We start from the raw sequence: 15109 nt of genomic DNA, 5'->3' as shown, positions 1-15109 counted from the left end.
TTGTAGTCAATTTTAGCTTTTTTAAAAGTGATTTCGAGGAGGGCTTCAGGCTGCATTTTGGAGGTGTGCATTTATAACTCGCTTGAAGAAACTTTATCCCTATAGTAGCTTTCATTTAAGAGCAACAAAAGACCCCTCATGGGTCATGATCCCGTATATTGATAATTAAAAGCAACATTCAAAAAGGACCTTTACATTTTAACCTGAAATTCCCTAACAGACTGCTACTACGTGAATGTACAAGGTATAGCCAGGACAAGAGAGGGAGGATGGGAAATGGAGGCTGACCTAAGCCTACAAATATTAACTTAAAAAAATAAAATCGGGAGACCGGTTATTGCAGTGAGCAAACAAGAAGGCACCCATGAGTCAGATGTTCACGTTGTTTCGTTGTTTTTAGTGAAACAGTAACATTCCAAAGCACTGGGATCAGAAGATGGCAACAGAATCAATACACAGTTGTACAGGTTTTCTGCCTGTCATACCTGAACCAACAATAAAATCATTTACTCTGATCCCTTGTCTCTTCTCAAACCTTTGTCACACGCTCTAAAACGTTTGTCTAGAAGAAGACCGGGGTGTGTCACATTCCTTGGGAAAAACCCAAGAGCTTTCTGCTGCTCCCGGTTTCTCCCGGTTTGCTAACTCTGGGAGATACAGAGCACTGCTCTTTGGCCAGAGTCCTGAATCCCAATCAAGGTTAAGCAGGAGCTTCAGTGGGTGACTTACTGTATGGCTGAGATATGAGGTGAGGGGGCTGGACAGGAACCACCTGTGCGGCTGGGCCCAAGGACGAAGGCTCGTCAGCAGCAGTGCCGGACTGCTGGAAGGCCATATCAATCTCTTCATCTGTCAGCCCTGGGAAGAAGAGGACATAATCGCAGGTGAGTACCTTTTGCCAGTGTCCGTAGCTGCAACAGAATCTTCACTGAGCAAAGACCTTTACAGCCACAGAATGCCTTGCAACCTAGTAAGTTGCCTCCCCGATTTCAAATTCTCTGGAACCTCCCTCAGTTGCAATTTAACCTTAAGCGACAGAATATTAGCCTCAACACGGCTTCCAAATGTGGCTCATTCAATTTCCTTAATTTATCCTTGAGTTTATTGCTGCTTTTGAAGTCGCTCGGTACTGCAATTCTCCATTCTTCCCCCGAAAACAGATACCATCAACTGCAAATGTGGCTCATTTTAATCTGTAATGGTGTTAAAAAAAAAAAGAGGGGAAAAAACTAACAATAATGCATGAAAACAGACAGGGAAACAAAAAACTAATTATTGGGTGAGACGACTAATTAGTCTAGATCGTTTCTGAAGACGGGAATAATTTGCTTTATTTTATGACAAATGCAGAAATAAAAAGAAAAATCAGGACTGACTGTGATTAGTATGAATGGGATATAGAACGTAAAGAAGAAAATAAAACAAGAAAACAGATCAAAACAAGGCCAGGCCCAAACTTTCAGACGATTATGACTCTAGCCTATCACACACTGCCTGCATTGCCTTTGGCTAGTTTTTCTTTTCCCTTTTCTAAATCCTCCCGATACTCTAAACCACACCGTATATGGGACATCAGGAAGTAGCAGGGCGCCATCTGCAGTGGCTATGCCATGTGGAGAGGATTTGCCCACAGAAGAATAAGAGGCAAATGAAAACCCCATGAAGGCCACATTTCCAGTGGGCACACAGCTGGGATATTTCCAATGGGTCTGAAGTCAATTTGGGACATTGACTCTTGGGAGGAGGAAGAGGACCCCAACCAACCCGAAGGACAGGAACGAAATGTGACACACAAGTATGAAACGAGTGGTCCCACGGGGCCAGCTCAGGAAGCAGCTCTGTGTACAGAGACGCCCCAGCTGCTGAAAGTGGGAAAAGCAGGTGGGAGGTCACTGCTAGTCTGCAAAAGACCACTCGGCCTACCCGTGCTGTTCCGGGAATCCCAATATCCAAGCGAGCCGCAACACAGAGCTTTTAAACTAGAGCCGAGAGCTTTTCCACATCTGGTCGGCAGCTCTCCATTAGAGGCCCACAGCATGGTATATTTGCCCCTGGGGGTAGATGAAGTACAAGGAGGTTCTGAGGATCAGCATCTTCAAAAGCATGGTGCCTCATACTCTGTGCCTAGGGGCTAATAGATGGTGTACATTAATGCTTTAAAGCACAGCTCTGCCCTGCACCATACCGGCATGTCAGTTGACTGCAGCCATCCCTCAAACTTTTCATGCCCTATCACAACTGGTCAAAGGAAAATGCCTGAACTCTTCTAAATAGCCCTGGACTCTTTTTTCCCTTCTCTGTGCTGAGAAGCTCAGGACTGCCCCCATTTAAAATTGCGGCTGTTCCCTTCTTTACCCTCTTCACACAGTGGAGCTGGCCAAGGGCAGGCATGGCCACAGCACTGGGAAGTCTGAAGAGCCACCAGATTGCCCCAGTAGCACCGTGCTCTCAACAGATTGGTGGGCCTGATGAAAATGCTTCCAGGGTTCACAGCGCATCACTTACCAACTTCCAAAGACAAAAGCTGAAGTTCAGTAGAGTGGAGCTAGAGAGGGGGTGCTCGATGCAAAGGGACTGCTTAACCCATAATTTCACCTCCCAAGAAGAACAGGGACAGGACACACAGGCAAGCCAGGCAACAGAGAACACATGCCCCCTGAGTTTGTGCCTCTCGGGTTCCAGCCTGCTTAGTGACTGCCGATCGCTCCTACTAAATAGGAAGGGGAAGCCCTTTTGGAGCCCTAGTGGGAAAGACATGGTTTTAACCAGTTCATAATCAGCCATTAGAGAAGAACACAGCATCTGCGATGTCAGCACAGGCTGATGGTCACTGGTACACTACGGAATTTTATAAACCTGGTGGTTCGTGTGCCTTGTCAGCCACTGGCTGCAAATGAGGATAATTTTCCCAAAAGGAGCATTCAGTTGCATTCTCATTTTCCCTTTTGGCTCTTTCAAATATAAACAAGTACAATAATGTTTAACACTGGGGAAATATACAGTAACTTACAGGCTGTGCTTCGGCCCTGAGAGCCAATGCTGGTTAAAGGGACAGGACTCCCTGCCCGTAGATCTGCCCTCTGGCCCTGAGCTTTTATGAAACCTATTTTCCTAATAAAACATGTTCCTTGCATTATCGCGCCAGCCGAGCCCACTAGTGAGGCCACAGTTGAAAGGGCATCAGTACTTCCTTCCAAGCTCTTGTTTTTCAGAGACCTTATCATTTGAGACTCAAAATTTTTATTGGCCGAAATTCTGATATCCCTGGTTCTCTGGGAGAGTCAGGATTTTGATTTAGTTACAGTAAATGAATCCTTTCTCTTTTTTTTTTTTGGTGGAGGTGCCGGGGAGTGAACTCGGGGCCTCATGCATGCCAACCTTTCTCTTCTTTGAAAAAATAAGCGTTTTAACAATCTCAGTGGATCATATTCAGAGCCGGGCCATTATCCCGGTCCCTGTCCTCATTTAACAGGTAAGAAACCTGAGGTCCAAGGAGGGTAAAAACGATGCCCACACCCTGCCTGTAGGGAGCAGTGATGCTGATGAGCACTCAAGGCTCTCCCTCTCCAGTGCACTGACTTTCCTCTACACCAGAGTTACCACACATCAAATGGCAGACTCAAACTATGTCTTAGGTCTTCGGTCTTGTTAAAGAGCTTTAAAGAAGGATTACATTTTCTTCTGCCCACCCCATTCCCTCCCCCGTCACTCTCATCTACAGGAAGGGGCCAGTGAATATTGTTTTGGGGCTACACTGAAACAACACAGGGACTTAACCCCGGGCTCCTATCTGTAAATGACACCTGGACAACTTTTTGAACAACACAAGAGTGACGAAGGCAGAATGTCCTCATCTTGTTCTCATTCTAATATTCCAGCCCCAAATCAAATCCAAATGCCTGTCACAGACTTCTCTGAGTGTCATCTTCCTCTGAACATCCCCACCTTGGGCAGAACTGTCCAGCTTCATGACTGTATTTACAGGAGTCAGGTGGTTCATTTGGAACTTAGGGAGACTGAGTGGGAACACCCATCTCTCTCCAGATCACAGGTAGTTATCTGCCCAGTCATTGGCTCTTGGCGATGAGATGACCCTGCCTTCAGGGACAAGGTGCTGCCATGGAGCCAATATAAGACATCGAGGTGCCCTAGCCCCATCTTTCTCATCCCTGCCAAGACAAACTGCTGATCTTAGATTGAGACCTTGCAGAATCCAAAAGGTTAAGAGGAATAATAAAGGAAACTGCCAATTGTAAGTGAATTCTATTTGGCTCTGAAAGCTGAGGCACAGGCTATATTATAAAAGGCATCTCTTTGCCGTTGTTTACCATCACCCTGACTAATGCAGACCTTTTTTTTTGTTTGTTTTAAATAATCTCATGCAAATTAGACACACACACTTCCTTCCAGTTGATTGCTATCTGCAAGGAATAATCTAACCACAGAGGGACGGAGCAATGGCTGAGCAGGCAGAGAACTGGAAGCAAAGGGCTTCACCGTCCTGCAAGCCTCCTCCCTCCTCTATTCATCTGAGTCTTCCTTTAGCTGCTACCTTTGGAAGAATTCGTCCATTTTAATAAAGCCCCAAAGGTTCTTTTAGTTGAGGTATCAATATGCATTACCTGATACCACTAGTACTAAACATTCAGATGTTCTTTCTATAACTTCCTTTCTGCCACTTGGTGATTTTCAAGAGCTACCAGTCCCCAACCCCCAGCCACTCAGTCTACAGCACTGACAATTCAAATCCATTATTGACAGAGAACAACACTAAGAAATTCCCGTTTCTTAGTGTTACTCTCTCCACTCACTAGCGCTAGTGAAAAGGAGGAGAAACGGACGAGGGAGCTTGTCTCCGAGTAGGAGAGGCGAAGAGGATGCGGGCTGACTCTGAGAGGCAGAGAGGCCACTTCATCTTTTCACACCACAGTGGCCTGATCGGCAAAACTGAGAGCTCACAATTCAAACCAAACTCTCTGGGTGAAGATTCCATGCGCCCAGCGTGGGGGCAGACTTCTTGTTCTCTCAGTTCTCTAGAATCTACTTGCAAAAATCCCTGCACCAGGAGAAGGCTGCTGCCCTTGTGCAGGGGCTGGGCCAGGCATCGCTTCTCCAGGGTGGGCTTCTTTTAAAAGAACAGAGCAAGTGAGCTACATCCTGAAAAAAACCCCGGTGTCACTGCTGCAGTGTCTGACCTGCATGGCCGCAGGGCTGCCATCCTTGCCTGCTTTTATTGCCTAGAAGATAAACAAATTTGCTTTCTTTTTCTCGGGGTTTCTGTTCAAATGCAAACAAAACCAAACTGATTGACTTTGTGAGCTGCAGGGTACTGGCTGCGATTGGGATGCCCTAGGGTCCTTTCCCACGACTCAGACCAAACCAGGGATCCCGGGAGGGCTGTCTTTTCTCTGTGGAACAGGCTGTGCAAGGGTTTCTCAGGATAAGTAACCTCAGCACTGTCCCCAGTGACCGCTGGGCACTGCCACGGGGCCTGGCCCTGTGCAGGTGAAGCAGAAAGACAGATGACAGAAGACAGCAGTGTTCTCTTCATCTTTCAGGTCAAACAACAACCAGGACAGAAGGGTTAGGAAGAGTTTGAAATAAGCAAGGTAATGAACTCCTGCCAGCGACTTCCTGCCCAGCCCTAGTTTTATTATAAAAATGTGGCATCTGACTGAGATCACGGGAACAGGGCCAGAGGGCCAGCAGCAGAGGGTGGCAGTCAAGGGCTGGTCACTGGGACCTCTTCCTCCCCGCTCTGCAGCCCCCTCTATTTCTAAGACTAGGGCAATTCATCCGGGACTCACGGACACTGAGCGGGGGTCACCTCTCTCAGAACAACTAAGTTATCTGCTCTGGCACACTCTGGGAGGAGATGAGGCAGAGAAGACAGCTGGCTAAAAATACTCCCCAAATTAAAAGAAAAAATCAACTCTCTTGGAACAGGTTCAGGGAGGGGAAGGGGAAAAGTATTTTTATTTTATTTTATGAACATTTTGTTGGAACAGTAGAGTACAATAAGGACTCTCAGAGCCTCTAAAAGTCGTGGGATGACCTGCAGACCCCTATTTCCCAGTGCCTTGTATAAAATTGAATTTTTTAAACATAAATTACACGTAATGACGACACTGTAAAAACTAACAGTAATGGAAAGCTGTGCTGTATTTCATTAGCCTGTATTATTCCGTGCCACCTGATCCAGCCGGGCCTTGTTTATGAGTTAGTGTGTTAGCAGATGCCGATGGAAGCATTTGCTTCGACCTTGCTCTTCTCATTGGGGCATGAAATTACGACGGCAGCACCTTGATATTACAGCCATAAATACAGTAAACTGCAAATTTAAGCCAACGGCTCCTATTGTCTCTGAACATAAAGCTGATCGGTATTTATTTAAAAGGAGAACAAAAAAAATATTATATATCACCTTGTTTATGGGGCCTCCCCCACCCACTTTCCTATCCCCTCCCCCAGGCCCCCAACCTGTCTAATTCACTTGGTTAAAATATTAAGCAAATAAGCCAAACACTTTTTCCTCCACTGATTAACTATTCCCAAGCAGTGAAAACAGTTTTTGAGAAAACTAGTTCCAAATGTCATTACCCTGAATGAAAGAGTTTTCATAAGAATTGATCTGATGGGGGGTGGGGGTGGGGGGAGCTGGTTCCCATCATCTTAATATTGATATGTAAATTTAAGAACAAGACCTGAGACTTTTCCCTCTCCTTAAATGAGGGAAGTTCAAACAACAGGAGAAAAAGTTGCTGATGATGCCCTGAAACTGAATGTCCTCTCGGTATCCTTCTAGAAATCGTTAGGCAGAAACATTATTTCAAAAAGCAGCAAAACACTGCCTCCTGCCACCTAAGGAAAGAAAGAAAGATATCTAACCAAGAAGATAATTCTCAGCTCATCACAGAGCTGGGGCACCTTTCATTAAAACTTGCACCAATCCCTCCTTATCCCAGTGAACCATAAAGACAATATATCCTTTAAATACATTAAATGTGGAAGAAAAATAAACACAAAGACAAAAGGACACTGGATCTCACCCGGCCATGTCTCCCAGTATAAATCACTGAGTAAAAAAGCCAGTGCAAAATGTATTTCATTGCTAGCTGAAAGACTGAAGAAACTGGCAGGCTTGTTCTCCTTGAAGCCTAAAGAGAAGGCAGGTCTGCTTTCCTAATGTCAACAGAAGAGGCAAAGAGGGATGTGGAAACTCCACCACCAAGTTTGGAGGTTTCAAAGGGCTAGTGGTGGAAACCGTGGAACAACAGCAGGCGAGCTCAGAAGCCACTAGCAGTGCAACACACAGAAGGCCATTTTAGCAGTGAATTAAATGCGAGTTTGGGGGAGCAGTTTAATTCCAAAGCAGATAGGCTGGGTTCACGGGGTCCAGTGCTCAGCAGTTTCAATGACACAGCCAAATCAACCAAGATCAAAAGTTTCTGTACATTTACTTTTGATAGGTTATTCCACAAGGCAGACGTACTCCCTTGGAGCCCTAAATTATATCAGACACACCAGTCATTGAGCTTAGCTCCTTCCGCATAAGGAGGAAACTTTCCTATAAAATTTATTGAGCTTCTCTGGGGAGTAGTATAACTGGTGAACAAGACAGAAGTGAGCTGCCCCTCTGTGTAACACAAATTGAGATCTCTCATATGAAAGACTGGGAGGGTTTCCAATCAGCATCCATGATGTCTATTTTTAGATCTATATAATCTAAAGGTTTTTTTTTTTCTTTTAATCCCTCTCTGCTAAATTAGAAACAAAAACAGAGAGAAGTTATTTTTGATATTTGATCGATTCCAGAGGATTAATAGCAGGACAAATATTGTTGCTGGCTGCCACGGACAGCAGGACTTTCGCAACAAGCAGAGAAGTCAGCCCTTCCCACAGTATACTGAGTAAGTCCACGGGAAGACAATGTGTCCCTAAAGACCCAGGGGATGATAATCAGGAATCTCTGCTACTTAAATGCCAAGTAAGCCAAATGTGTATTTGTGCATGCGTGGAAAAGCCAAACTGATAAACCCTTTTAGTGATACTTAAATCTTGCTCCTGTTTCAGAAGAGGTCAAGAAGGATGGTTTAAAAAAAAAAAAAAAAAAAGGAATCAACAGGCTGGGCGCAGTAGCTCACCCCTGTGATCCCAGCACTTTGGGAGGCTGAGGCGGGTGGATCACGAGGTCAAGAGACCGAGACCATCCTGGCTAACACGGTGAAACCCTGTCTCTACTAAGAATACAAAAAATTAGCTGAATGTGGTGGCGCACACCTATAGTCCCAGCTATTCAGGAAACTGAGGCAGGAGAATCACTTGAACCCAAAAGGCAGAGGTTGCAGTGAGCTGAGATAGCACCACTGCACTCCAGCCTGGGTGACAGAGCAAGACTCCGTCTCAAAAAATAAAATAAAATAAAATTTAAAAAAAAAAAAAAAAAAGGAATCAACTTGGCTTTGATAACCAAACAAAGAAATTCATAACTGCAAGAAAAACTGGAGTTTATCTGATCTCTCTCCTGTTTTCTTTCTTTTTTTCCTTCTGTTTCATAGATCAGGAAAAAGAAACACCACATAGAGGCGTAGGGACTTGCCCACAGCCCTTGTGAGCCCCAGAATTGGATTCCCACACAGGGCTCTCTGTGCTGGGCAGGGGCAGCCTGACACATCTGCTGCCCCTCTGCCACTTGACACAGTCCGCACATTTTAAATAAGCAAATTCTCAGGATCCACACCCCCAAAAGAAGAAAACCAAAGAGAACATCAGGAGCATGGGGGAAACTAGGTGAAGGGTACAGAGAAGTCTACACACACACCTACCCTCCCAGCCCCTCCCCCCACCCCCCCCCCCCCCCCACACACACACACACACTTGTGTGTATATACCTAAAAGAAAAGGAGGATAGGAAACTGGTAACTGGTTACATGGGGGACCACTAGCTGGGGAACAGAGACTGAAGAACACTTTTCACTGCATATCCTTATGAATTTTGTTCCATGTGAATAGATTTCTGATTCGAATAGATAAATTAAAGAAAAAAGAAAGTGTGTGGGGAAAACAAACCAACCAGACTTGATCCTTAACAAAATCACTTAACAGTGATTAACCCCATTTTCTGGAAGAGAAAAACCAAGACAGGAAAAGATACAAAGCCAAGCCCAGGAGTCAGTATTACAACACAAAGACATCCACAATTTCTAACTTCTTGCTTAACCCATTGTGGCTGCAACCACAGCAGCCAAGTACAAGGTGGCTTTTTTTTTTTTCAATGTGTTTTTAAAAGGCAGACATCTGTTCTGTTTTGACACATCCTGGCTGCCCAAATGTTTCTTTCAGCTCTAAATATTTGCTTCACCAATGGAAATGTTTCCATCACTGCAACAAAACAAACATTTGCTTTGGGATGAGAGGGCTAGCCATACGCCGTCTCATATGTTCTTTCAAGCAGCCTGATTTGGGAAACAACTCCACTATAGGACACATATCAAGGTAGAGATTTTTGTTCCTTTAAGAAAACCTTGTCACAAGAGTTTAGTGCACGAGGGCACATGCTCTAGTCACTCCGCTGGATGCTATAAATGTTCCTTGGGGGTTTTCTTCTACATCTTGAATCTTTAATATGTGATCAGAAGGTCTATTATTTGGCATTCAGCTTACTTCCTAAAGATTTAAACTACCATGCAGCCATCAGATGTTTTTTTAAGTCCTCACATTAATCTGATATTAACACGTGAAAACATGCTATGTCCTAATAGGTCAATACATAAATTATTTTGTCACCACCTAGTTGTGTAGCTCAAATGAATCTGGTATTGGTTGCTACTGTCAACATTATTAGTATTGAGATAAACATGCAGCACTTAACCAAATCCATAAATATTTGAGTGCTAATTCTGCTAGGCAATGTGAGGGTGCTATCTGATTTTGCCTACCTGTTAAATGGGAGCCTTGCTAGGACCCCTTCCCCCAGTTTAGGTTGAATGAATATTCTCAAAACAACAGCCAAGTGTATTAAACCCAAGTGCAGCAGAGTGTTTTAGTTCTTTACATCTTTAACTCTTTGAGTTCCATGCTAATCCTGCGCAGGCCCACTGAGGAGCACGAGACAAGGTTTGCGGGCTCACGGTTTTGTGGCACCTCCGAGCAGTGCCAGAAGTAGGCACTTGATTCTCCCCATGTACAGGAGGGGAGGCTGAGGCTCACAGACCTGAACCAGCCTATCTGAGGTCTCACTGCTACAGGGTGGAGGGAGGGCTTGGACCCCCGGCCCAGGCTCCTCAGCACTACTCTATACAGCATGGGGTGGTAGGGGTAATATTCCAAATCCCGTTCAAGGCAAAAGGTAACACTGACAGCCCTGTCTTCTAGCCTATCATTCAGATGTACTGGCAAAGTTGTTAAGACTGGATTTTTTCCAATTAAAAACTGCTTTTAAACATGAGGATGCCCAATGCCAGTAAGGGTACCATGGAAGAACAAACTGAGAAACACTGGAAGACACTTCGGCACTCTATCCCAAGAGTTTTTAAAATGTTCATACCTTTGACTCAATCATTTGGCATCTAAGAAATAATACAATAATGTAGTAAAAGACATATGTATAAAGACAGCTCATTAGCCAGGCGCGGTGGCTCACACCTGTAATCCCAACACTTTGGGAGGTTGAGGTGGGCAGACTGCTTGAGCCCAGGAGTTTGAGACCAGACTGGGCAAAACAGTGAGACCCCTGTCTCTACCCAAAAAAAAAAAAAAAAAAACCTACAAAAATTAGCTGGGCATGATGGTGCAGGCCTGTAGTGCCAGCTACCTGGGGGGCTGAGATAAGGATTGCTTGAGCCCAGGAGGTTGAGGCTTGAATTCAACTTATACTTGCTCAGAAGGAGAAAGCGAGGGAAATTATACTACATCCGGTGGGGAGGAGCTCACCACTTGGCTCCACAAGTGCTGGATCTTCCAGCGAGCACGAGACAGGAGGCCTGAACTCACTGTGCCCTCATCACCTCGTTCCCACACACCCTCGCAGTCTGAGCACCACGTCACAGGCTATTTTCCCCCACACAGCTTGGCCCTCATCTGCAACGCAGACCGTGTCGCCTGGTGTTAAACCAAAGATCTGTTTCAGTGTGAAGGAAAATGTGGGTTCCACTGGACTTACTGAGAGAACACCTTTCTAAGGAATTTTTAACAATTACTTTTAAAATTCATATTTAAAAGATATACTTGCATTTATAAAATTCTAAAGATATAAAAGGGTATACAGTAGCCCGCCCTTATCTGTGGGGGATTCATTCCAAGACACTAGGCAAAGGCCTAAAACCACAGATAATACAAAATTCTATACATTCTATGCAAATCTTTTTTTTTTTCCACAATTTTAGGGATAGACTTGTTCTTACCATAGATTTTAGCAACCTCAGCATATGATTTTTTTCCCTTCCTTATTAAGTCAAGAGCTTTCTCCATTTCACTTAAAGGAAGCACTTCACGGCTTCTCTTTGACATATCTGAATTGCCAGCATCGCTACTCTTGCACGTGGGGCTATTATTAAGTAACACAGGGCTTACTTGAACACAAGTACTTGGATACCATGACCATGGATCCGAGCACCGCGAGGGCTACTAAGTGACTGCCAGGTGGAGGTGTCCACAGCATGGATAAGCTGGACAGAGAGATCCACATTCCAGGCAGGAGAGCATGAGATTTCATCAAGCTACTCAGAATGGCACATACTTTAAAACTATGAATCATTTATTTGTTTCTGGAATTTTCCATTGAAATATTTTTGGACTTTGATTGACCTTAGATACTTGAAACCATGAGAGGCAGAACTATGGATACAGGGACCGCCTTATCGTGAAAAGCCAGTCTCCTTCCCACACCTGCCACCCTGTTACATCCTCCAGGGACAACGATTACTAAAGTTTCTTAAGTAAAAAGCATATAGGTAGCTGGGCACAGTGGTGGAGTCCAGGAGTTCAAATCTAGGTAACACAGACTCTGTCTCTAGAAAAAAAACAAAACAAAAAAAGCATATATGTGTGTATGTATATGTGTACATCTGTATGTATATTTTTATACAAATGATAGCATGCTATACACACTGTTCTAAATCTTACTATTTTTAATTAAGTTATCCTGGAGAACACTCCATATTAGTGTCTACAGAGCTCTCTCATTCTATTTAATGGCTACATGGTTGATATGGATGTACTATAATTTATTTAACATCCCTTATTGAACATTTACTGTTACAAACAAAGCCATAATAAAGGACCTTGAATATACCACTTGTACGTGTACAACTCTAACCCTAGGAATAGCCTCAGGTGTGTGCAGTTTTAATTTTAATAAGGCCTGTCAACTCTTCCTTCCAGGCTGTTTCTACTCACAATCCCTATCAGGCATTTTATCTTTGCCATTCTTAAAGGTTAGAAAATGGTCTCATTATAGTTTTGTTTTTGGTTTTTTTGTTTTTTTTTGAGACAGAGTCTCACTCTGTCACCCAGGTTGGTTGCAACCTCCGCATCCCAGGTTCGAGCTATTCTCATGCCTCAGCCTACCAAGAAGCCGGGATCATAGGCGTGTGCCAACAGCCCTGCTAATGTTTGTATTTTTGTAGAGACAGGGTTTCACCATGTTGGTCAGGCTGGTCTTGAACTCCTGGCCTCGTGTGATCCATCTGCCTCAGCCTCCCAATGTGCTGGGATTACAGGCATGAGCCACCACGCACAGCCTCATTATAATTTTAAGTAAACTTTTGTTGGCACTGAATGCATACAGAAGAGCATGCACATTTTAAGTGTACGGCTTAATGAATTTTCCCATAGTGAAAAGACTTATGTAACTACCACCCAGATCAAAAAATAGAGTAACAGCCTCTAGCACCATCCCTCACGTCTCCTCCCAGGCACCATCTAACTTCTAATGCCACAGATTCAGTTTGCTTGCTTTTGAATTTTATACATGTGGGATAATACAGAAAGGATTATTTGATAAAGGGCTCCTTTTGTTCAACATTATGCTTGTGAGAGTCATCCTTGTTGCCATACACAGACACAATTCATTCAAATTGTTGTATTGTATTCTGATACAGTAAAAGAATGTGTCTATTTCCAGTTTTGGGCAATCTATGAATAATGCTGCTATCAACATTCTTATATGTATTTTTTTTTTTTTGAGGGGAAATGCTCAATTATAGAATGCACATCTTCTCAGCTTTAACAAATACTGCCAACAATGTCCAAAATGGTCACAGCAATTCACACTCCCACCAGCAGAGTAGGAGAGTTCTAGCTGTCCCACACCCGACAGCAAAGTTCTCAGTCTTTTCAATTTTAGTCATTCTGGTGGGTGTGAAGGATATCACATTCTGATTTCAATTTGCATTTCTCGGCCGGGCGCAGTGGCTCACGCCCGTAATCTCAGCACTTTGGAAGGCCAATGTGGGCAAATCATTAGTTCAAGAGATCGAGACCATCCTGGCCAACATGGTGAAACCCCGTCTCTACTAAAAATACAAAAATTATCTGGGTGTGGTGGCACGTGCCTGTAGTCTCAGCTACTCAGGAGGCTGAGACAGGAGAATCGCTTGAACCCAGGAGGCAGAGGTTGCAGTGGGCCAAGATCCCACCACTGCATTCCAGTTTGGTGACAAAGTGAGACTCCATCTCAAAAAAAGAAAATTGCATTTCTCTGACAACTAATGAGGCTGAACATTTTTTGTTTACCATCTTCACTGAGTAGAGGTCTATGTAATAAGGCAAGTTTGTTCATTGTGTTGTTAGAATCTTGATTGCTGTGTCTGTTTGTACCATGAAACATTGAGAAAGAAGTTTTGAAACGTCCGATTATGATAGATTTGTCTAGTTCTCCTTTCAGATTTGTCCAATTTTGCTTTCCGTATATTGAAGCTATGTTTATTAGGTGTGTAAGTATTTTGAAATGTTCCTCTTGTTGGTGGTTGACCATTTTATCATTCTGAAATTTTATCTCTGACTCTACTTTTTTTTTTTTTTTTTTTTTTTTTTTTGACAGAGTCTCACTCTTGTCGCCCAGGCTGGAGTGCAATGGCATGATCTCAGTTCACTGCAACCTCCGCCCCCCACGTTCAAGCGATTCTCCTGCCTCAGACTCCCAGGTAGCTGGGATTACAGGCATGCACCACTGCACCTGGCTAATTTTTGTATTTTTAATAGAGATGGGGTTTTGCCATGCTGGCCAGGCTGGTCTTAAACTCCTGACCTCAGGTGATCTGCCCACCTTGGCCTCCCAAGCTGCTGGGATTACAGCTATGAGCAACCACACCCGGCATTCTGATTCTACTTTTAAGATCACCTTGTCTGGTGTTAGTATCACATTTTTTTTGCTTAGTGTTTGCATGGTCTATCTTTTTCCATCACTTGACATTTAATCCTTACATATCTTTAAAGGTGTGCCTGATGCAAGCAGCATTGGATCTTTTAAATCTAATCTTGACCAACTGCTTTTAATGGAGTATTTACTCCATTTATATTTAATGTAAGTGCTGAAATTTGGGGGTTTATATCTTTCATATGAAAATTTGTTTTCCTTTTGACCTGTTTAGCGCTCTCTTTTCTCTCCTGTCTTCTTTTTAATTCAGTTTTCCCTTCTATTACTTTGTAGTCAAGGTGGTTTCTGATGGATTTCTCTCCTGTAAAGTTACTATCTTTTCTTTCAGAGTTAATAAATAGCTTGGAAAAGATTAACTTTGCTCTTTCTTTTCAAACTTTCATCTTCTCATTTTAGCACCCATCAATGGAACTTGTCTGCAACAATAATTACTGGATGTTTGCCTACTGGGAGATCCTCAGTTAGGAGTGAAAGGGGTTCTGAGACTAAAACACTTGCAAACCAGTGCCCCAGACATCACAAATACATCCTTTACTTACTATAGCAGGCGTCCCCAAACTACAGCCCTCGGGCCGCATGCGGCCCCCTGAGGCCATTTATCCGGCCTCCCTCCGCACTTCAGGAAGGGGCACCTCTTTCATTGGTGGTCAGTGAGAGGAGCACAGTATGTGGCGGCCCTCCAATGGTCTGAGGGACAGTGAACTGGCCCCCTGTGTAAAAAGTTTGGGGACG

The 15109-nt window shown here is 43.9% G+C and overlaps 1 protein-coding gene across 3 annotated transcripts in view; it reads right to left on the bottom strand.

The window, feature by feature from the left end:
• PEX14 (peroxisomal biogenesis factor 14) overlaps positions 1-15109 on the bottom strand; it is a 155063-nt gene that overhangs the window by 28861 nt on the left and 111093 nt on the right. For all 3 annotated transcript variants that reach the window (XM_039473780.2, XM_074380048.1, XM_074380047.1), the window contains one exon: positions 730-858. In XM_039473780.2, the coding sequence (XP_039329714.1) occupies positions 730-858 (129 nt within the window). The remainder of the gene's footprint in view (positions 1-729; positions 859-15109) is intronic.

Source organism: Saimiri boliviensis, chromosome 11, assembly GCF_048565385.1.
Source record: "Saimiri boliviensis isolate mSaiBol1 chromosome 11, mSaiBol1.pri, whole genome shotgun sequence".
NCBI classification, from domain to species: Eukaryota; Metazoa; Chordata; class Mammalia; order Primates; family Cebidae; genus Saimiri; species Saimiri boliviensis.
The sequence above is the reverse complement of the archived record's forward strand: the minus strand, read 5'-3'. Positions and strand labels throughout refer to the sequence as shown.